Source organism: Xiphophorus couchianus, chromosome 2 (genome assembly GCF_001444195.1).
Source record: "Xiphophorus couchianus chromosome 2, X_couchianus-1.0, whole genome shotgun sequence".
Taxonomy (NCBI): Eukaryota; Metazoa; Chordata; class Actinopteri; order Cyprinodontiformes; family Poeciliidae; genus Xiphophorus; species Xiphophorus couchianus.
This window is the reverse complement of record NC_040229.1, coordinates 23,380,414-23,404,688: the sequence shown is the minus strand read 5'-3', so window position 1 is coordinate 23,404,688 and position 24,275 is coordinate 23,380,414. Positions and strand designations below refer to the sequence as shown.

Here is a 24,275-nt window from a genome sequence, read left to right as displayed (position 1 = left end):
ATTTTTGAAGAAAAAATAATTTTTTTGTTTTTTTGATCGAACTTAAACATTATTTATCAACAATTCAATCCTCCACTAATCAAAAAGCAGAATCAACAATACGGGCTTGTAATCAACTTGGAATTTTGGATTATCTTTTATGTTAATGCACTGACATCTGGCACACGTATCACAATTTGTGCTATTTCCTGTATACATACTTATATTTATTGTCGTTTTCTTATCTTCTTGCTTTATTTTATGCTCCCCCTGGTAAATTATTGTTATCTTCCTGAGATTTGTTCACAGTACAATTGTATTGTTGTTTATTACAATAAATAAAGTCTAAAAAAAAAAAAAAAAAAAAAAGGAGGAAAGCGAGAGCCAAGCTTTTTCCAAAAATTAAGCTAACTTAGTAAATTTCCTCCTTAATAATAGATAGATAGGTAGATAGATAGATCATATTTTTATAACATTAAGTGTACCTGGGATCCATCAAATCTGTGTCCGTTTCTCTAATAACTTTTCATTATAAATAGTGACGAGGTATAAAATGTACCTTGGAAAATATCACATACAAGACTGCATGATGTAATGACGCATTTAAAATCCACTTAAATAAAACCTGTTATCCAGTAATGCTTCGTTGTCCTTTCTTGTTTCGATCTTTGGTTTGCACTTATCTGTTGTGGCTGGCGGCACTACAGGCGTAAAAAACCAGCGCACCTCGCTCTCACACAGCTACCAATAGGAACAGGAAGCTTGGAAACAGGAAAAAAGTCCCTGAGAAGGAAGAAAAACTTGAGATTGCGTTTTTTTTTTAAAAATGAGCAGAATCTATAACAACACGTCTTTACAGAACAAACCGGTGCACAATGAGAGTTTTGACCGTGTGTGGTGTCCTGCTTCGTATGAAAGGTAAGAGCTCCAAACTAATAAGTCCCTCAAAGTGCAGCTTCACCAAATCCCAATAGTAAAATCACAGTTTTTCTATTGCTCCTAACATGAAGAGCAGAACGCTTTTATGTATATCCTAAAAACCCTTAACTCCAAAAAATAAACAATTCGGCTGCAATCTGCAAAGTGCTAAAGAAGATAATGTTGAGATGCCTATACAACAATACAAAACATCAACAAATACTTATATCCGCATCAATGCGCTAGAACCTTTAATACAGTACTTTACAAACTAAACATATTTTAAGATTGAACTGTAACAATGATAACTGTGACAATAATTGTACTCATTCAATTCAGACGTGATATTCTGCTTTCTCTCAGTGGTCCTGGGGTTCTTCTAGAGGGGAAGCTGATGGATGTTTCCAGACATTCAGTCAGTGACATCGACGGACAAAAGGTGCACCAGACTTATTTATTTACTCATTTATTTATATTATCCATCCATCCATCCATTTTCTGTTCACCCTTGTCCCTAATGGGGTCGGGAGGGTTGCTGGTGCCTATCTCCAGCTACGTTCCGGGCGGGAGGCGGGGTTCACCCTGGACAGGTCGCCAGTCTGTCGCAGGGCAACACAGAGACATACAGGACAAACAACCATTCACACACAAACACACACCTAGGGAGAATTTAGAGAAACCAATTGACCTGACAGTCATGTTTTTGGACTGTGGGAGGAAGCCGGAGTACCCGGAGAGAACCCACGCATGCACAGGGAGAACATGCAAACTCCATGCAGAAAGACCCCGGCCGGGAATCGAACCCAGGACCTTCTTGCTGCAAGGCAACAGTGCTACCAACTGCGCCACTGTGCAGCCCTTTATTTATATTAGTTTACCATATTTTCTTTTATTTCAGCTAATTAATTTTGGTTACATGTGGTTCAAATTTATTCATATTTATAACAAAATTAGTAATTACAACAGAATAATTATTTTACAACAGATTATTTTGTTATTTTAATTTAGCGTGGTGTAATGTGTTTTGATTTGATTTTATTCTTTGTTATTTTTATTAGGTTACTTATGCAAATAAATATCAGTTTTATTTTAGGTTGGCCTGTTTTAAATGCAATTTTAGATTGGAATGTATGTCTTTTTTGTTATTTGATGTATTTTTGTTTATTTCTGTTATTTTTTTATTTGATGCTTTTATTATTTTATTTTGTTTTTGTGTTTTTTACTTTTGTATATTAGATTACATTTGACTATTTTACTATTATTTTTTCAGTATGATTTTTGTTTATTTCTTTATTTTGTTTCCTGTTTTGTTAGATTATTTTCGTTTAATTTAATTAACACAGTAGGTGTTCTTGACATGCGTTAAAGAAGATATGCATGTGAATAAAACCAGTAAATATGAAACTATATGGCAATAAAGGTAAACAAAAAAAGAGCAATACCATGAACTATAGCGGTAAATATTTGTAACAACAGCTTTACAAGGGAATTAATCCAAGCTTTGCTAAACTGAGTTAGCTCTGCTGTAAGGGTGTATTTGATTGATATAAAGATATAAAAAATATATACTCAGAAGGTACCAGAGCCAAACAAAACCAAAATTTAAAGCAAAGACTGATGAAAATTAAACTACTCTTTGTTTTCACTCCTGATATCTTTTTAAAAAAATGTCAGGTACGTTTCTACGTTCTGTACATCAAACCCAGACGCATCCATCAGAGGAAATTCGAAGCCAGTGGGAAGGAGGTGGAGCCGAACTTCAGCGACACCAGAAAGGTCAACACAGGCTTCCTTATGTCCTCCTACAGTGAGTGACGACTACAGTTTTTGTATATCTTCAATCCTCCATAAACCTGATTGTTTTAGTGCGAACTGCATATCATATTAGAAATAACAAACTTTCACACTGTGGGGAAAATCATTTTATTTTCCGTCACCTTTTTAAATGGAATTGACTTAAACATGCTTTTTTTCTTTTTGTCGGTGCAGAGGTGGAAGCCAAAGGAGAGTCTGACCGTCTGACTGAGGATCAGCTGTCGCAGATGATCAACAAAACTGAGCTGGTTAAAATCACAGATCAGCTTTGACCTGCTGGGAGCTGGGCCTTTTGGTACCCAGAGTCAGAGATGGACAAAACAGAGTTGGAAACGGGACAGGAAGTCCGACTGAAGACCAGAGGAAACAGTCCTTTTATCTGTCAGTGAGCTTTAATTATTTAGTTGGTTTGCATAATAATAATAAAAAAAACTTATTTAGCTGTGCTGTACTGGTTTTTACCACATCACAAGCCTAAAACCTAAGACGTAACGATCAAGATTTTAAATAATTGGTTCGGTTGCTTTTTTGAACCTCTGCTGAACGTCACGTGCAGCGTGGATCACGTTCTTGACTTTCTTATCTCACAGTCTCTTTAGCCAAAGTGGACAGCGGGACGGTGACCAAATGCAACTTTGCTGGAGATGAAAAGGCCGGCGCCTCGTGGACTGACAAGATAATGGCCAACAAAACAGATGGCAGCAGCTCTCAGAGGCCTGGAGCTGCAGGGGAGGGAGTCGAGGAGGACGAATGGGTCAGAACCACATCTAATTATTATTTGTTGAATTCAATTTTTTGTTGTTGTTTTAGTTTTGTTTATGTTTTTATTAAATATGACTCATTATTTTTGAACTTTTAATCATATTTTGGTGTAATAAATAAGAAACTATTTTAAACAGATAAAAAAATAAATGCTAGTATGACATATTTCTGTGATTAATTGACCGGAAAATGGAATATGAATTTTAACACTTAGCAAGATAAGCACTTCACTCATGACTTAAGCCTCACTTAATGACTTCTGACTTTGGTAAATAAATGTTTAAAGAGGAAGAGGGCAGCTGCCACAGTAGTAATCTACAGTGTATATTTCTACATGCAAATAGACAATCATGTTTGCCTATTTTTCTAATAGGAGTTCTGCATGTGACTGGATTTATTGCTCATAAGCTGACCTGCATTTCTCTTCAGGATGATTGAAGACAAGGTCCTGCTCCATCCTGGGTTCTGATCCAGTCTTCAGGGTTAAACGGTTTTCATCCTGCATCGAAGATTGCAACTGCAGTGCTTTAAAAATAAATAAATAAAAAGTATATTTTTGTTTTATCTTTTGAATTAAATGGCCTCATTTATAAAAAATTTGACTGCCACACACAACCTGAATAGCGTCATTAATCAGGGTAGGGTTAGGGTAACAAAGTTATTTTCTTGATCATTTTTTTTGTTTCTTTCACAGAACAGAGCTCCTTGAGTTCTTGTTGTTTTTGCCCCACTTGTCTGAAAATGAAGCTCAGGCACATAACACAAGATTTCTTTCCCAAATTTATTCCGCATTAGGGAAAAGTTCAAAGTCTCTTTCCAAGCAGCCAGATTTTCTCAAAATCTTGAAGGTCATTCAAAACCCTTCATCACAAACAGCCCCTTTTAAATTTTTATGGTTTCTTTTTAAGTTGATTGTTTCTGAATATGGATTAAACATTTTCTATAACATTTGATTGCTTCTTTCCTAGTTTTTGAATCGTGACTGCATATTATGATTTAAAAAAAAAAAAAAAAACTAGGTTAGTTGATAAGTTGAGAAACAACAAATCTGTTTAAGGCCTAAACTAAGTATCTACAAAAAAGAAAATTAAACTTTTCCAACTGGCACAGGACATCTCTCTGATGTTCAGAGTTACTCTCAGGTTTTGAACAGTTTACTCATTCCACTAGCAGATGCTGGATTGAACAGTTCTGACATGTTGAAAGCTTGGGATTTTGCTGTTTAACCTAACTCTGCTATAAACCTCTCCATAACTTTGTCCCTCCTTTTACTAGTTCACTTTTGTTTTCTAACAAACCTGTGAAGACGCCAACAGGAAGCCATTTTGTTATACTGTTTTTATTTAGAGGCGTTGGAGTAAAACACTCAAAACACATCTTAAGATTTCTGTATGTGAAAAAATACAGCAAGCACCACGTTTCCTTATACTTTATAACATTTGGAGGCCTTAGACCCGCGGACGTCGCGGGTTCGACTCCCGGTCCCGACGACCTTTGCCGCATGTCCTCCTTCAAAAATGGCGCCGGCTCAGCTGGCTGCCTGCAGACGCAGCTCCCGTCGTGTGTGTGTTAATCTGTGTATAAAAAATTCTTGCTGTAACTGCGAAATAATTTCCCTGCTGGGATGAATAAAGTAATTCTTCTTCTTCGTCTTTGTTTTTATCTCTTAAGCATAATACCAATAAAGTATGATCAGCTGGTTGAAATGTAAATCCTGTTTTCAGTCTTTTAAAGTTGGTCAACAACAGGAATATGTCTTTGTGAAGGTGCTTGCTAACAAAATGCCAAAATAGCCAATTTAAAGTTCTATACCAAGTTGTTTTTCACTTGTGGACTCAACACAGGGTCATTTCTGTAGTTTAGGAATCTTTTTATTCCTAAATGATTCAGTAAACAAAAACCTTCTGACATAAATGAATGCTAAAAGCGATGAAGAGTAAATTTTCACCCAGTGCTGTTTGTTCACTTTACTTTTGAGAGCCCAAATAAATCCTACATGGTTACAGGCTTGCTGTGCAATGAAGGAATCCTTTGAAAAACAAACTGGTAATTAAGACAAGTTGTGTCTGATTACATCTAATCTCAGTTCAGACTCGGACAGCGTGGCATTTCCTGTTGCTAAAACTAAAATAACACAGACCAAATGAAAGGGCTTGCTGGTTGGTATTTTATTATTAAAAATAACAAATTCAGCAAAAATGAATGAGATAACAGTAATTGGATTCTTTGATTTCAACATTCATGCTCAAGCAGACTTTCATATGTTATTCTGGATGTTTATGAGTGTTTGGGAACCAGCAGCAGCATGGAAACCGGTTAATTTGAGGATTTTTTATTTTTAACTAAAGTTGTGTATTGGGACAGTAAAATAACAATCAAACTGTCAGTCCGTAAAAGAAAAAAAATATATATTCATTATATTTATATAAATCAGCAGTAACACACACACAAGTAATCTCATATAAGAACATCTTTACCAATGAATTGACGTTCCAGCAGGAAATGAACAATTCATAAAGGGGAATAAAATCTATGTTTTAACTATTTGCATTGAATACACTATAAATAATGTTCATTGTTAATCACACAAACAAGAGCACACCTCTCTTGTTGTCTGTGCTACACATCATGCCACTTCTGTCTGATCAACTGAAGTGTGTAAAATCCTTTAACTTCATCTCTACTTAGATTTACTATTCGCCTGAAAACCGGCTTAACCCCCGGTCCGACGGGTCGCAAAACATCTGAAGCTTTGATTATTCTAGATGGGCAGTCTCTCTTTCAAACCACTCCAGGACCGTGTCGTGGTTCTCCTTGACCCACTGGATGTTGACTTGGGTCTGCTCGATGGCCTGAAGTGTGGCTCTGTAAGCGCCGTTCATCTCTGTGTTGTCCTTGAAGCGAATCAGCTGGAGACACAAATTGATGTGATTAAAAACACAAAAATGTGGAAGCTAAATCCGACATTAGGAGCCCTCACCTTCAATGAAACTACTCCTAATCATTAGGAAATATTGTAATCTTTAGCAAACATATTTTTCCAAAAGATTTCAGAGATTTGTAGAAGCATAAAAGATGTATGCATATGATATGATTTTACTGTAATGACCAAATTCCTTTTCCAGACTCTTGTTAGCTAAACATAATACACAAATCTTAAAGATAAAAGCTACTAATTAGATAAATAGCTGGGTGATGTCAAATAATTTATTTTTAAGTCTTATCAACATAGGACATGAATTAACAAAACCAAGGAAGTGATTTGTGTGTGTGTGTGTATTTTAAATAGAAAAATAAATTCACATTTTTAGAAGATCGAAATATAAAACATAGCTACAAAATCATTAAAAGCTTTGATTTATTATAAAATGAGATTTATTAAAAAGACTTGTGAAAGCATTATTAACATATTTAACAAAAGATGGTTGAGTGTTAACCATTGTGCAGAACAAATAGATTAAATAAAAGTTCTAGATTATACTACACAATGTTTCACATAAAACCATGGCATAATCATCAACTGTCTGGTGAAAATTAGTGAATAACGCAAAAAGCTGTAGGTAAGTAATTGCTACTTAGATGTTAAACACAAAGAAAAATCATTCAAAAGTGCAAACATTCAATAAGCTAAAAAAGTGGAATAATGATAATGAAATATGATTCCAGATGCTAAAAATTATGAACCACTCACAAATAATTCAGAAGAGAAATGAAGAGTTGAGTTATAATATATTTACATGATCTACTTAGTTTAAAAGAAACTGAAAGTTTTTCTTTTACAAGAACAAACCGCAGCAAAGCCAAACTTTGACCAGTAGAGTCACATTATCGCCACAGTTTATATAACATGGTTTTCGATAAGTGACCTTTGACTCATTCAACTGATTAAGTAATATGAGGAAACATCTGGAGAAACACAAATGAACTTGACAACTCATTAAATTCAGGGTCAGAACTCAAGAGTCAACAAAATAAATAAATAACTTTGTCTTAACCCGGACTGGTCATGCTGGGGCAGATTTGTGATTGATTAGGTATCAGGGTGTTTTGGGTTACTCATGCAAGCGCTAAAGCAGATAATCAGAATAAAACTCGGTTCGAGGTGTGGCACTTATTCAATATATACAGATAAAATGTGAGTAAATTACCTCCTGCAGCTCAAACTGTGTGGAGAACCGTCTGGTCACGCCCATAACCAGTGAAGCAGCATCCCTGAAAAACAGCAGCAACAGCATTTAAGAAAACAAGTGAAGAAGCTGAAGAAACCAGTAAATCAAGCAGAGTAGAGGGTGGATTATATTTGCTTTTTAATTTACTTTAGATCACATGTGTCAAACTCAAGGCCAGTGGGCCAAATCTGGCCCACCATAACTTTTTATGTGGCCCTCTAAATTCTAGACTAAACACTAAGTGTGCTTAAATATTGTGTTATCAATCAAATCACTGCAGTTTTTATCTGTTTACTGACAAATTATATCAATCAGTTCCTCCAGTTTCTTGCGAATTATCGCATATCCACGCAAAATCAATAAATCCCCACACTTCTTTGCACTAATATATAATTGGGAGTTTATTGCAGATTTTTCTCAAAAGTTGTAAAAAACTTCTTTGCTTGTACTAAAGAGCTGCCTCCACCTTAATTGATGTCAGATTACAGTCCATGATCTGTACAGCGAGTATTAAAAAGTCGCATTTACTGTCATAAACAAGCGTAAATATCGCAAACATTTCCAAATTGGTACCACAAAAACACTTTGATTAAATCATAAACCTATCTTGAATTCCTGGAGGGACTGAAAAGATGTTCAATATTATTCAATTTTAAGAATTCATTGACATTTTAACAGGTTGTGAGTGGGGTTTTAAGAACATTCATGATCAAAATGAGTTTGACACTCACTGCTTTAGATAAACAACAACCACTGGTTATTAAATAAAATCTTGTATCTTGTGCATATATATACTTAGATACAAAATCTCTTGGCTTCCTGGTTACAGTGTAAACAGTGGAGACTTTATGGTGAGGAGCTGTTGATAACCACTGATTAAATTTCAGGACCTTTGTCCTTGATGACACAGGGCAGGATTACTGTAAGCCACTCTAGGAAACTCTAATTTTTATGACTTCACTTTAACACGAGCAATTAAATTGTCACGAAGCCCCTGTAAACTACTCCTCCCTGGGCGAGTTGAAGGAACCGTCTTCTTGGCTCAGCTCTTGTCTCGAGAACCAAGATAAACATCAACAGAGGAACTCTGGGGGACCAGCCACTCAGCTAGTTGGCGGTCCTGCAAAACTTTATGTTTATTTGTAGCTAAAAAAGCAGCTCTGACCATATATGTTATTTAATGGCGTTTTATTTATCAGTGTGGTCAATACACAGTGTTTACCCCTTACTCTACTTCAGTATTAGATATTTTGAAAACATAATAGTCACAATGCTAAACATCTATTGACAAATTTGTAATTCTTCGTAGTACCAAACATTAATTTTCCCACAGACAACATACAGGATCCATCAATACTCTTAAAAAGTTCCAGTTTTGTCCAAGTATGATTTCTACTCCTGAACTTCAGCTGTTTTTTCCTCCCCATAGTTACAGCTCAAAATCACAAATAAGTTACATCATACTGTTTAAAGTCCACTAAATAAAATATTTTTAAAAAGTGACAGAGTGTTGCCCAAAACAATTAGATGATAATCAGTGTTTGTTACGTAATGGCCAGCTGGAATCTTTGGTGTACGTTTTTGAACGACTGATGTTAGGAATAACATCATTTGATTCAATTCAATAATTAAATGGGTCCTAAGTCCCCTTTAAATGTAGTTTGAATAACAAAGCTCCTTCCTCCCCATCCTCTGAGAAAATACGTATTTCAGAGGCACTTCCGACCCGAACATCAACCTACCCCTGACTGAAGTAATCCCAGTGGGCTCTGATGAAGTTCCAAGCCAACGCTTGTCCCGCGGCGTTTTGCGCTATGAGGTTAATAGTGGAAGTGGCGTCCATCAGTCGTATCTTATCAGGGTCCAGAGTGTACGACAGGTATCTGTAAGATAAGGAAGGTTCTGATTCACTATCTGCCTCCCAACACCTGGCATGACTGTAATTCACTTTATCACAGCCATGCCCGTTATGAGAGCGTTTTATTTTAATTTTTTTATTCTCATCACCTGTTGAGGAGCCAAGTCTGCTTGGTGCAGGACAGAGCTTTTCTGAGCTGGTCTTTCTCCGAGGTGTCAGTGGAGCTCTGAAATTTCTCCCAGGCAAACTCCCACTCTTTCTTCCCACCAGCGGCCACAGCTTGGCAGTAGATTACAGACCGTAAATTGGTATGAATGCTGAATAACAAACAGAAAAATGCCTTAGTCCACTAATTGAAAGCGTATTGTTTATGCAGAACTGTTGACTCAGTCCGTTTCCTCTCGAGATGCTCGTCCACAGACACGCGGGATATTTTTTACAACAATAAAGTTGTGAAGAATACTCTGCCATCTATTCAAACACTTACAGACCAAGCCAGCTAAAAGGCTTAAAATGAAGTAGCTCTGGACTGTGGGATATATATTTTTTATTTAGATTTTATGTTTCTTTAAATTTATTCAATCTGATCTCAATCAGGTTTTTCAATAATTTGACACAACTTCTCTCCTTCTTGTAATTTTAGAAATATCCACACAGCAATAATTGAAAACTTCTAACTGTATGTACAATGACTAACATCTACTACACTACTCAGATATGATTTAAACATATATATGATTTAAACATATATATTTGCACAATCTCTCTGTTCAGATTACATTAAGTTGCTTTTTTCCCGTATTGCCTTGCATATCAGTGTATCAAAAATCATTTTTATATGGTTCCAAATGAAAAGAAGTCATTGGGCTCTTTGAAGCATTTGTGCTGATTTTGATGTGCCTCCATTTTATATAGTGGCTAAGGTCGCCAGAAACAACTGATATTCTTCCTGAGTTACACATTCTGGCCTGAAATGTTGGAACGTCCCTCAATAATCTGCCCTAAAATCCAACATGGCTGCTGCACATATAGAAACTGCCGTAATAAACTGATGGGTTTCTCATCTGAAAGTTGGCGTTTTGCTAAATAAGTCATGCACATTTGTTACTGACCAACGTGTGTGACTGACTGTGGTCACTGAACATGCTAATGGGCTTGTCTTACTGATTTGGGATTTGCCTCGTCACTGAGCTTTCAGCAGATCTCACAGATTTTCTGACTGTCAGAAACTTCGTCAGTACACAGTTGAGACAGACAAATGTATCTAAACATAGAAAACACATCAGAGTTAGCTCTGCGCTGAGATTTCTGGAGGCGACGTGGAAAAAAATAAAGGTTGTCTTGTATGTTACGTTTCCATAAGATGTCAACCAAACTTCCCATCACAACACTTCTTTCTTTTTCATGATAAAAAATGGTTGAAAATACATGCACATATTTTTCTTTATTATTTTATTTCCTTGAAAGTTTATATGTTTATGCTTTATATCTGTCCTCTGTAAGCACTTGAAAAGAGAGGTCAGATTTCTTGGTTGTTCACATAACCATGACCATTGAACTTCTATGGAAGAGGACACTCAATACGTTTTTTTCCCCAATACATCGCACAAACATCACATGCACTAACAAGCAGTTGTGGGCTACTACTGACACACTAACATTACACGCAACTGTGTATCAGCTTCTCCCCACAACTGCTTGAAAAGGCCTATAATTACATGCAATTGTGGACTGATACACAACCACATTTCACGCTGGTATATGCAACGCATGCAGTGATAGTTAAAGCTGCACCTGTAGACATTTCAGAAAACTGACTGGAGAAAATTGCAACAACAAAAATAATAAACATCGGAGTGCCTTGTTAGTTACATTCTGGCAGATACTTTTACATTTTATAATAAAATAATTTTTAAAATCCAGAGGGATGCAGCTTTAGAATAAATCACGATGCTGCGACACCAAAAGACACAAAAAGTGAGCAGACAGCACCTACCTTTTCTAAATCACTGCTGGAGAGAGCAAAGCTACAGAACGCAAGGGATGCTATTACAGTTACTGTCAAATTATGGCTCTTCAGAAAACAGAGGTGCAGAAGTTATATTCATCTCAAACCATACTTGTTGGTGTCGCTTGTGTCCATCCAGTCAGCAAACTTCTCCGTAACCATCTCCACACAATCTGGGAGTAAACTGGAGCAGGCCACCTCTATGGCAGTGATCTGGTTGTGCCTTCAAATAACATCGCAGACAGAAACCCAATGGTTGAAAGTCACAAAAAACCAACATATTTAAGTACTTTTCTTTGTCAGCTTTACGTAAGCTGCAAATTTAAATTTTTTAAATTATTATTATTTCTAAATGACTAATTCAAGTTTACGTTGAACATCAAACCTTTTCTCCTCAGAACTAGTTTGGGTAAAATTGGTAACATTCATACAAAAATTGTGCCAAAAGGAAAAACCGCAAGAATGAACTATACTTGACTTTCCAAAAGCAGGAAATGAAATCCCTGACCAATATATAATTTGCATGCTTCTGCTGTCAGATGGATACCAGCGCCCTGCGTGCCAAAGTACTCAGAATAAAAAGTGTCTGGCTGTGAACTTTATAGACCTCAAACATGCAAATCTGGATATGACTAAACTGCAGACAATTCTTCCACCTTAACCTGTTAGTTTAACGGCTCCAGATGGAGTGAAGTAGATTTTTGCTTACTGTAATGAGTGATCATCGGGGATAGTCGAGCTGTCCGTTTGGTTTTTGAAGAAGTTATAAAGCTCCTCTACTTGATGTCGAAGATAAAGCTGCGGAGAGAGAAAGAGAGAGAGTTTTAGAGCAGACTTTCCAGGTCATGCTTTTCTAACATCTGTATATAAAATTCTAGGTCAATTTTAAGAAGAGTAAACTAGTAAAACTGATTTTATATCCACTGAATATGGCTTTAAGACAACCCCATATAATAAAACAAGACAATGTTCTACTTGTTTTATTGTATTAAGCAACAGCATTTTATTGGCGCTTGCCTGCATGGGGCCGTACACCTCGGAACGGTCAAACATCAGGATGAAGTACTCCAGATTCCTGACGGCTGATTCCCAGGGAAGGTAAGCCGTCTCTTTACGGAGGAAACGGGTCGAGTTCAGAGCCAGAGTCACGTCGACCTGCTTTGCTCTGAGAAAAACAAAGGATAGTAGAGACGGTTTGCAGAGACTGCTGAAAAGTAATCCTCGTTTCATTAAACTGGAGATTTGTTTTAAATGGGTGCACTGTCACTCAACCTACATATTCTCATTCAAGCCAAATATGTGTGTCAATAAATAACTTAAAACACATTTTTACACAAATATATCAACAGATCAAAGCAGGTTGCAAAATCTTTCAGAGGGAAATCATCATTCCCCCATTTCCTCATTCGGTGTTGCTTTAAACTAGAAGCAGTTCCTCTTTAAACAAACCGAATCAAATATTTTTACTGCTGAAATTATATCCTTTAATCCCTGTGTCACTTTTTCCTCTCAATATTTGTGAAAAATAATGTAAAAATATCAGTACCTAGCCAAGTTGAAGGCATCGTCAATGAGCTGCCCTCGGTTCATCAGAGGGATGCGCTGCAAATGAGAGAATTCAGTGTTTTAATGAAGCATCCAAATATTAAGACTTCCAAGGGTTTGCTCTGTACTAAAGACAAATATAAAGGTTAACTTATCAAGCTCCAGTCAGGGAGTCATGGTTGCTGTTTTCATTTGGTACAAATCTACATTAAAGGTGAAAACTGAAGTTTGCTCTGGTTGGATATGTTCACTGGGTCGACTGAAATCATCTGTGAAAAAATTCCAATATGAAGCCCAAGAATAATCCCAGGCACGGTTTGTAATTTAATCTGAATTTTAAGAAAACATTTTAAAAACTTGTTTTCACTGGGTGAGTGTTTTATTCTTACTTTATGTCCCTCAGGCACATTCTAGGAAACCGAGCAATAATTTCCCCCCTGGTTAAGTTCTTCATGTATTTATGGGTCTTGCCTTGCCACCAATGTGCAGTCATGTCGAAACAGGATTTTATTTAAAGATTTTCTTAGTGTTTTCTTTACAGAAATGATGGGTCATTTCTTGTCCATTATTTAAGTTTTACACACCTTACAAACTTCTTAAGAATCTGGTATCTTCTCTGAAAGTGTGGACCGCAATTAAAATGAAAAAAAAGAGGTTTCCATTAGGGAACTTGTGAAAGCGTTATTTATTTTTCTTACTTTGACTTTTCAAATAAGGACTTTATCCTGGAAGCATTAAAAAATGCTCCAATTAACAAAGTGCTTCTAAGACTGTTGATACAAGGGCGAGATTCAGATCGGCGTAAGTTCCTGTGGTCTCGTAACTCTGAAAGCGTTGGCTGACGGTTTGCTTTATGTGTGTATGTTGGCTGTGTTGGACATCATCTGGTCAGGATTAACAACAGTGGTAGAAAAAGTTGTGAATGAGGCCTGGACATCTTTTGGGAGTATGTAGCTCCCCAGACCAAAATCAGTCTTGTGTCCCACCTTTAAAAAACAACGTTTTTTCTTTTCTTTTTTTGTAGGTGTATATAAAGTGCAGAGATTGAAAAATCTTTAGTATTCAGATGCTTTTATAGTTGCTGATAAGCTTAATTCAGATTCTGCCAGGTACGTTCCTGATTTTTATCTGTTCACTTGAAGGATTTGATCATGAATCCAAAACTCATCATTGCATCTTCTTGAAGGACAAGTGTTTTCCTTGTCTGGTAAAACGTTTTACTGAGAATAATCTGAAAAGCATTTAGTTCAGCTGCTAACTTACAGATGGATTTGTTTCCAGCTGCCACAGCAGGCGCTCCCAGTTCTCCAGGTTGTAGTTGACTCTGTAGTATCCAGTGGCGTTGACATTAGCCAGGATCCACTCTCCTTTCTTTGAAATGAATTCCTCCATCTTCACTGTTCCGTGAAAAATGTTTGGAGAACACATTTTTAAACTCAACACAAAACTGAAGATTTTGGAAAAGAACACTAAACAAGGCCAGAACAGTTCTGTTTCCCAGGACAAATTATAACAATTCAGGCCTCTGGGCACAAAGATAATCGCCCAAACAGCCCTGCATGCAAACAAAACACCAAACCCACAGCAGATGTCTTTTTAAAAGATGATTTTTTTATAAAGCTAAGATTTCTATAATATCTAGAGTAAAAAAAGCATTTTTTTTCCTCTCCTTGTTCTCATTATCTTTAGCCTCCATGAGATATAAATGTCATGGAGGTTTGATTATTTAGCTCTTTGTCTGTTTATTCTTTGATCATCTACTTATTGCATATCAACTTGGAGAACTTATGCACTTATGTTTTCTGTTTTTGTGTAATTAATTGAGATATTGCATGGTGTGACTTTTGTGCTATGTTTCTGGGATGTCCAATCCTGATAGAATTGGCAAACCATTTTAAGTTGTTTCCACTTCTGAAGGATCTTTCTCACTTTACAACACCTCTTCTCAGATTGATGGAGAGCAACAATTGCTTCGCTAGGGTCACTGCCATTGTGATAAAACACACTTTAATTCTCTGGAGCAGCAAACGGACAAAATTCAGACATTTTCTGGGGTAATCAAAGAAGATGGTGATCAATTAATAAAGACTCGTTTTATTAGAATCTCTCTCATAAAGCCTTCAAAAGCATGCATTGTGTACTGTTCAAACCCTTAAAGTCAGTTTGTTATATCAATCCCTGATAACTCAAGAATGGAAGTAAAGTGTCCTTTTTAATTACTACAACTGAATGATTGGCGTATGATCAAAAATACAGTAAAGCTTTTTGCATGTCTCTTCAGTCTGGATTAATCTGATTGGTTAAAAACGATTCTGCACAGTTTTGTTATTTCTGTGTGAGTGTTACGGGTTTGAACTGTGTGTTCCTGCACATTACCTGGTCCTTTCTTATCCAGCCAGACATTGTTCAGTCCAGAGATATTTGTAGTAAATGTGATGGGAATGAGCCACGTTAGACTAAACAAAAAAATAAATAAAAACGTATAAGTTAAAATGTGACCAAAGGGCTTATAATGCAGAAAGTGAGTCTAAATAAAAGCATACAGTCTTCTAAGGTTTTTAAGGACAACAGAACAGAGAGAAGCTTGCAGACAGAAAAAAAAGACACCAGGTCTGCCTCACAGTGATGGCACTTTATGCTGCAGCTGCAGGAGAGGTCCAATAAAAAATGAAAACCAGATCACAGTTTGCTAAATCATTCCTCCGTGGTTTCATGACGTACACAGTTAAAAAAATAAATAGATAAACATTGACTCAAAACATTCTGCAGGGCCAAAGGTTAGCTGTAATCAGCAGCAGTGATTTCATGAAGGCCTGGCAGGAAGATAAAAAGCAAATTGGCCTGCAGGGAATTACCTTCTGTGTTTTAAAAACTGAATCTGACAGTAAGAAATTCAGCACATTGTAACTTTGCCAAAACTTTTTTTTTAACAGAAGGCACATCGATCACAGCTAGTGAGACAAACAGCTCAGCTAGCCATGTGCTATTTTATGGAAACACGCTCATATGTAATACATAACTGCTTCTAATGAAACAAGTTTAAAGCTGCTGGAAGTGAGAAGTAAATTTATATAATTCCTACACAGAGATTAGTTTGGACTTTTTTTGAATTGTCACAATCCAGTGAAATTCAAAGGGCCCCCAAACAGCATTAACCTACAGTAGCACAAAAAAAAATAAAAATAAAAACCTCTTACCAATTTCCTAATGTTGCTCCATAGTTTTAAGACCATTGGTAAGATTTCATAGCTTTAATATTAACACTAAAAATTACATTAAATTATTAGTTACAAATTATGACTTTCAAAATTATGACTGAACCAACAACCATGAAATATATGTAAAATATGCAGAGATCTTTAGAGCTTTACTACTTTTTAAGATTAAATCATTTTACAGCTCTGATTATTGCTGTTCATTTAGACTGGGCTTTGGCTTCGCTGTCCCCATGTTTTCCATTAAATGGTAAAGAAACAGTAAACAAAAAAAAGCCCATACCTGGATACAGCAGAGCTGTTGTAGAGGAAGTGCTTCTGGTAGATCGCTCCGCTGGTGGTGTTGATGGTGATGACAGGATAGCCCATTTGAGTGGTCCAATATTCCATGATGTTGGAAACCTTGTACTGGGATTTTCCATTGCGGGCCTGGAAAGATGATCACAAGCCAGTTGTACGTAGCCATACGTTTGTGTTCAGATGTTCATACTTAATGCAATCGCTGTTTGAAACCACAAGACGTTTTTTACATTTTCAATGAAATCCCACAGGTCGTTTGGTTCTACATTTTCTCCTCTGTGCGTTTTGAGGTAAGCCTAAAAAGCAGGGAAAAAGGTGATGAGAAACAAGAAAAGTAAACATTGAAACAAAGCACTAGGCTTCTGTGGTTCTCTCTAAATCAGAGAATTAAGTCTGAGTCGAACCTTACTGTTTCTCTGCACAGCATACAGCATTTACAGTTGAAATTTGTCATTTTGAGAAAGTCAGTCTACACAATGCTGACAATATTGGACACCAAACAGAATCAGAGAACCTTTAAATCCTCTCTTACACTTGGCAAGCCTGCTTGCACAAGCAGAGAATTCAGAAACACTATTTCGATAGTTGGTGATATCATGACACTCGGTCGACTCATCAAATTAGAAATCTGCTCTGCTCTGGTTTCCTATTGGCCTTGGTATGATTCATCTGAGTATGGTGAACTGGAAAAGTCTGAAGACTATTTGTGCTTTGACCAGAGGCTGTCTGGTTTTAACTCCAAATAGACAAAGTTATGATGAAGGGATCAGAGACCACTTTTGAGTCCCAGAGAATATGTGCAAATCTCTGACTCATCTGAGCCAGACGTCTGCAACCTGTGGCTTTTTAAACTTCCACAATGGCTTCTGTTAACTCGGGATAAAAATAATGAAGAACATATGTTTTCAAATATAATTTAAGAAAAGAGGTCTCAAATGTTTTTCTGTGTTTTTGCAGAATAATTTAATTGAATTTCAACAAAATGACACCAAGAGTACCAGTACTAAATTAATTCAATCTATTCTTCTTGACATTAGGTTGAAACTATGTGCTTTCATTTTACATCAACTTCCACAAATATCAACATGCCGTAGAAATAAATGTATTGTTTTTGCTATTTTTTTTATTTCAAAACCCAAAAATAGAAATAAAATGGTGGATGTCTAAAAATGAAGAAATTTCTTTTTAGCAACAATTGTGAGTTATCCTTTTTCTATAGCTTGTTTAACATCAATTAAATGAGTATTATTTAACAGGATGAGGTTAAATGTATTGTAGCATCATTATCGTGCGTTTGGCATGGGTCTATATCAGTGTCTTACTCTGATGCCGTCGTCAAAAGCTTTTTCTCCCACATAGTTCGCCAGCATTCTCAGCACCATGGCCCCCTGCAGAGTACATGAAACCAGGGCTTGTTATAAACACAACAGATGCTTTCGGAAGAAAAAACAAGAGAAATCTGATAGAGACCTAATATTTCCAGAAATATTAGCAAGGTGACATTTGGTCCTCAGCAAAACGGAAAAGGACAAATTAAACTGACATTTTCCAAAAACAAAATCTTTCCACAGTGTTGCAGAGTCACCACACTATTAAACTCATCAAATTTGCACCAGCGATTTGGGTTCAGTGCCAAAATATGTTCTTACAAAGCAAAAGGCGTCACCAATTCTATCCAAATAAAACATTTTTTTTTTGCCATCTTTGCTGCTGAAAATTGTCTTTGTTATGCATGTTTCTAATATTTTTGGATTTGCGGATGCTTTAAAAACCATAAAACTAAAGCTTTTCATCCCTGTGAGATAAATACATCCGGTTAGTCATGGACTGGTTAGAGGCATCAGTGTATATCAAAGCTTTAAAAGGTGTGATTTTAAAACTGCCTAAAATGTTACGTAACACCTTTCTGATGGGTTAAAGTACTTAATAGGAGGGTGACGATGTTACTGGAGTTTTCCCTGTGTTTAGAGTTAGCAGCACTTCTCCTCCCCCACCTGTTGCTAAGCCCTGCAGGTCAGTTAACTGAAGAAAGTCTACCACAACTTCTTCTTTATTAGAAGAAATGTAACTTTGTCTGTTTATAAATATTTCTGGTTACAAAAGACATGGACAAAATTGTTTATTTATATCCTTTATAAATATTTTATATTTTTTGCTTCAAGCTACACTGACTAAATACAGCTTTGGGAAAAAATAAAGAAAAACATTTCAGGTTTTTTCAGTTTGTCTAATTTCATTATTTTTTAAATGTGTTTGAGCAAAATAAACAATTCTCTTTTAGTTCCCAACCTAGAGAGACACCTCAAATGCAAATGTACATTTTAAACACAATAACGTTCAAAGGCATGTTTCTAAAAGCTCAACCAAAAAATATGAAAAACAAGCAAGCATTTGTGTGGTACTTTACCTTACTGTAGCTTATAGCATTGAACATCCCGAGGATCTCACCAGTTGTCTGGACATCGTTCGGCGGAGCGCTGAGAGGATGGGATGTCAACAGAGCATCCTCCTCAAACGCTGCATGAAGGTCATCCATAATTAATTTCTCTGTCTGTAAAAAAACAAACAAAAAAAACAGACAAAAAGGTTGTTTAATGACACCTGAAAAGTGTACAAGTTGGAAGTAGATTATTGAGGTAAGAGTTTGCTGAAGTAATGACAGAATTTGGTCAAAATGTGGTTTTATTTTGACATACAAAATTGATTTGATCCCACCGTTTATCATCAAAGGTAAACATTCTTCATTTTAGCAGTCTTTAAACATTAAAGGAGATATGAGTCAAGAATGCAGATTAAAAAAAATATGTATGTCTATTTAGGTCCTATAGTGTCAAAAAATAGAAATGATGCATATCTTTATCCAACCTGTGGTTCATTATAATTCTAAAGGCTTCAGGGGAGAATTTGAAAGATTTAGCCAACTTTTAAAGCTTTAAAGATGTTTGAAGTGCTAAAGACCCAACTAAAGGTCAAATACTTTGACTTCTTATCAGTCAGTCAGTCAGTCAGAGATGAAGAAGCCTTTTGGATGAAAGAGCTGAAAAATGACAGCTGCGTCAAACCAAAGATCATCAGATTACAAGCCTGGGGTGATGATAAAAGCCTAAGAAGATGGAGGTCTGGTGGTTTTCTTGAGGATTGAAGTAGTTTGATAAAAAAAAAAAAAACTCCTAACACTGGTTGCTTTTGGGAGCAACTAGCAGTGGATGAGGGGACGCCCAACCTCAACTTACTATTTGAAATGACGGCTCAGCATGGTTCACTGCGAGGTAGGACATGTAGGTGGCGAACCCTTCATTCAGCCAAACTTCATTCCACCATTTCATCGTCACTTGATTTCCAAACCACTGTTGACAAAACAAAAATCCAGCAATCAATCTACTGCAAAACTCTATTTTACCTACAGAAGATGCCACTTGTCATGGCAGTAAATACGTCCAGGAAGTATTAAGCATTTTTTAATGTATGTGTGTCATTCCAGGAAATACACAAAATTGTCTTTCCCCTTACCTGGTGTGCCAACTCATGAGCAATAATAGTGGTGATTACTTCCTTGTGCAACAGTGAGGACACTCCTTCCTCATAGAGCAAAGCTCCTTCCTGGTACGTGATAAGACCCCAGTTTTCCATTGCTAACGGTTCCAAGTCCGGCAGAGCAACTTGACCTAAAGGAAACATACAAATATGGGCAAATTATAAGTTACACCACCTGTATGATTCTGCTTTGACAGATTGTTAAATTATATAATGGTTACAAAAGACATGGACAAAATTGTGGTTTTAGAAAAAGTGGATAAAGATCAAAAATATATATATATTATTGTCAATCAAAGAAATTAAACAAAATTGTCACATTTTGCCTTAGTCTGTCATTCAAGTTTTAAAATTGGGTGCTGTAGTTTTACCGAGGTGTTGAAATCCATACTGCAGCTCAAAATGCCCTTCGTAGAACTCGAGGATCTTTGCAGTTATTCCGGCGGCATACTGCGTGTGTCTGGCTGCAATGGCTTCAGGACGGGCATAGGTCTGCATGAACAAAACACAAAAATGTTATCTTGCTTATTCTTCAACGTGTGAGAAACAGCAACAAGATTGTACAAAGTAAACCAGGTATAATATCATGACCACAGATCTAATGCAGGGTTAGACCAAAACAGCCCTGAAAAATCACGACTCTGTTGCCAATTCATAGCTTGATCAATTTTAACAACAATACAGAAAACTGCAAACTGACAAAACCTCAGAAGAGCTGCAGTTTTGGAGATACTCAGACCCATCTAACCATCAAAAACTTACTCAACTATCATCCTTTCCATTTTTCCTGCTTTCAACATTTCAGCTCTGGTGAAAATTATAAGCCTAACATCTGTTGGTTACAAATATGGGTGATATTTCTAATCAATTAATGAAGAGAATTGTTATCACTTTATTTGACGGGTTTAGCTTTAGCTTTAATAACATAAAGCTATATAATTTTTAAAGTTTAATCAGTAATACTTTTATAACAAATTCATGTCAGATCATGATTTCTTGGTTAATGTCAAGTTGTCATAACAAAGACATTTTGAATAATGTCAACTTTGTATTAAAAGTGTCATGATTTACCGAATGACACTTTATGACAACAGTCATAAACATTCATGAAGGCTTATTCATGTTTATGACGATGTCATGACAGTCTTATTCACCACCCGTCAAATAAAGTGTTACTGCTTATTGTTTAACAATTAATTTATAAACCCAAATTCTGAACAAGCTATTTCTTAGACTTACAAGTTCACACTTACTTTAATATTCACACGACTTTTTGGGGAATCCATGGCCAGGAACTCTGAGATTGTGAAGGCAAGTAAATAACTGGACATCTTTGGCGTAGAGAAAAACTTTGTGTATTTCCAATCCTCATCTAGAAGAGAGGAGCCTGCGAGAAGAAAATAATACACAAAGCATGAGTCAGTGCAATAGGTCTAAGAATTAGGATTTCTTCTTTGTTTACTGTATTTATTTGCTTACTTTGTTGTAGTGTATTTGACAAAGCGAATGTACCCACTCTATGGATTACTGTCAGCTGAAAAACAGCCTTCATGTCTGGCTCGTCGAAACATGGAAACAATCTCCTTGCACTCGTTGGCTCTAAATTTGTGGCTACAAGGAATCTATGAAAAAGACATTGTAGTAAAATCAAAAGAATAATATTAAAAACAGACAGAGATGCATTTTATACTTTAAAAACATAATATTTAAAATGTCAAATATGGGTATATTTATTTACTATCTCATAAAGTCTAGAAACCAAATCAGACCAAACAGTGCAAGACTAAGTTATCACTATTTATTATAAGAAAACAAAGACAGTTTGTGCCTTGAACTTGAAAAACTATAATGGAGGTCCAGAATATTTACTTTATTTATTTAATAAAATCTTTCCACTGATCAAATTTCTTTTAGAGTGTCAAACAAGTTTAAGATCTATGAAGTTTTAAATATCTCAGTTTCTTTTCTTAATGGTATAAAAGCCTAATAGCCCACATGTTAATATTTTCCTTAGAATGAAACTGGATAATTCTTTTATATTGAAGTATGTTTTTTTAAATATGTTGTTTCTCCAAATAGAAAAGCATTTCTATGTTCCATACATCATATTTGTACTTTCTCTGTAACAGCTAATCTTAAAAGAGCGTTATAGTTTGTTTTTTTTAATCGCTTACCTTTCCTCTATTGTTTCATTTACAGAATCAAAGTTGGTTTCTGTATATCTGCTCACATACATTGCTTGAAGATATTCAGATATTTCTCCCTCAAAATACAGAGACAAACTGTAATTCCCGTCTGTCTTTAAGTTTTCCTCCAACTCAATCTCCAAGAAGTCACTTTCATCATCGTGGTGTTGGTATGAGGTGACTTTTAATTGACCATTCTCGTCGTGGTCTTTCACCAGCAGAGGCGACACGCTCAGCTCGAAGCTGTGGAGGAAGATGTACTTCGTTGGTTGGTGACAGCGGAAGTACACGGTCGAGCTCCCATTGAAGAACAGTGTCTGGTTTGGGGTCGTGACGTTGACCTCTTCCACAATCCTGCTGTAGAAGTGAGGATGGACCAGGATCTCGTATCTTTCGGGAATCAGGGACCTCGGCAGCCGCATAACCGGTGGTGGGGCCAGAGTTGTCGTCGGTTCGGTTGGACGTTCTGTCATGGTTAGGTTAGAAGTCTGTATCTTGAAAACAATCATCATGGAGACCATCCCACCGATGGCAGAAACCGCCAGAACAGCGAAGGCGACGGCCAAACCTTTGGATAAGGTGGATTTTCGTGGCATTGTGGCAGCTTCCTTTGGCCGCCCCTGAGGCGTCCTTTGCGTTGCAGCTGAAGTTGAATCTCTGAGCGTGTCTACCTGTGAACTAAACCAACTTATCTGTAGGCATCCACCTTATTTCTCCCTCATAAACAGGGCTTGGCCTTAAAAATTATAGGTCTGTGCTTGGATTAAGCATTAACCTGGACACTGCCAAAGGAGCAAAGAGTAAGTGTTGGAGTGTGAAGAGGGCGATGTTCACTGTAGATAGTCAGGCAGTGCTCTCTCTCACACATCTGGAGGAGGTTACTTGGTTCTTACCACTAATGCAAGGGTTAGGTAAACCTCAGGGAAGGCTGCAGTTTCCGAGCCATCACACTTTCCTCGCTTTTCCTATTTATAAGCACAGCACATACACATGTACAAACAAATATCACCAAGTGTCTGTCGTGACAAGAAAGAAAATGACCGTCTTCTGATTGTAGCAGGAGTCCAGGTATTCAGTCTGCCACCATCGTGCCCCAACCAAGGGTTCCCATCCACAGGTAAGCAGGTCCTTGCTGCAGAGGTTTCCAAAGATATGCATCCGTAAGAAAAGCTCTGTGAGATTGACAAACTCACATCAAACAGGACGCAAATGAGGAAAAGATGTCTGAGGGGGCTGGATGAAAGAGGTGGAGTAGAGCAGAAAAACAGAGGACTGGCTGCAAAGGCTTGTCCTGAGGGAGGCTCGACCACCATCACTTCTGTGCTCAAATTTCTCATGAGGGGTTACAAATCAGCAAACAAATATAGAAAGAGGTGGCTGTTTGTGAAAAGACCAGATGTTACCATTTCAGGCAAAAAGTTGTCGAGACATACACAGCATGAGGCTGAGTTCTGGTGAAGCAGCAGTGTTTCAGTTTTGTTGATTTAGGCTGTATATTACAGTGCTATGAAAAAGGTTTGGCCGCCTTACAGGTAGGTGTCTTCTGTTTTACATTTATTGTCACACCTACATACCTAGTGCTACGTGAAAAAACACTTAATTCCTACACCTAATGAGTGATTACCTTACTTTTGGCAAGAACAACTCCCATCTGGCATTTGCAAAAAGTCTTTTACACTCAGGTGAAGGGATTCTGGTCCACTCTTCCTTCAAGTGATCTTAATTCAGCCAGAATGGAAGCTTTGAAAAGATAATTTAAGGTCTTGCTATGGAAGCTCAATTAGATGACTAGGCCTCTCCTTAACCTTAATTTTGTTTATGACCATTTAAAGGTTGACTTGCTGGATCATTGTCCTAGGACAGTGGTACCCAAAATGGGTCATTGAGGGCCGGTATCCTGCACGTTTTAGTTCTCTCCCTGGTGGCACCAACAACCTTCTCAGCATGTCAATGTTCTTCTTAAGCCTTCTAACGAGCCATCGTTTG

At 36.8% G+C, this 24,275-nt stretch overlaps 2 protein-coding genes across 2 annotated transcripts; one reads left to right on the top strand and one right to left on the bottom strand.

The window, feature by feature from the left end:
* The first annotated feature begins 685 nt into the window (after window positions 1–685).
* arpin (actin related protein 2/3 complex inhibitor) lies at window positions 686–4,424 on the top strand. The gene is given in 6 exon segments (XM_028044510.1): window positions 686–897; window positions 1,261–1,336; window positions 2,572–2,704; window positions 2,887–3,093; window positions 3,303–3,466; window positions 3,904–4,424. Coding segments are annotated over 6 exon segments (681 nt in total). The 5' UTR covers window positions 686–805; the 3' UTR covers window positions 3,913–4,424.
* Window positions 4,425–5,618: 1,194 nt separating this feature from the next.
* On the bottom strand, window positions 5,619–23,465 carry anpeplb (alanyl (membrane) aminopeptidase-like b). Its single transcript, XM_028044502.1, has 20 exons — window positions 22,278–23,465; window positions 21,583–21,725; window positions 21,357–21,490; window positions 20,475–20,595; window positions 20,080–20,234; window positions 19,803–19,916; window positions 18,977–19,120; window positions 17,892–17,957; window positions 16,800–16,865; window positions 16,553–16,698; window positions 15,431–15,510; window positions 14,318–14,451; window positions 13,056–13,111; window positions 12,527–12,674; window positions 12,219–12,307; window positions 11,622–11,732; window positions 9,651–9,818; window positions 9,386–9,526; window positions 7,623–7,686; window positions 5,619–6,383 (listed from the first exon to the last, which is right to left on the bottom strand). Exons 1-20 carry the CDS (start codon window positions 22,883–22,885, stop codon window positions 6,231–6,233), a joined length of 2,841 nt encoding a protein of 946 aa, XP_027900303.1. The 5' UTR covers window positions 22,886–23,465; the 3' UTR covers window positions 5,619–6,230.
* Window positions 23,466–24,275: the final 810 nt, after the last annotated feature.

Bases quoted from the DNA above. Each gene is read 5' to 3' on its own strand.
- anpeplb (XM_028044502.1), bottom strand. From the start codon at position 22,885: ATGCCACGAAAATCCACCTTATCCAAAGGTTTGGCCGTCGCCTTCGCT. The intron at 14,452-15,430 runs GTAATGTGCAGG...TTCACGGAACAG, and splicing joins GCTGGATAAGAAAGGACCAG to TGAAGATGGAGGAATTCATT. The intron at 12,308-12,526 runs GCAAGCGCCAAT...CTCTCTCCGCAG, and splicing joins AGGTGTACGGCCCCATGCAG to CTTTATCTTCGACATCAAGT.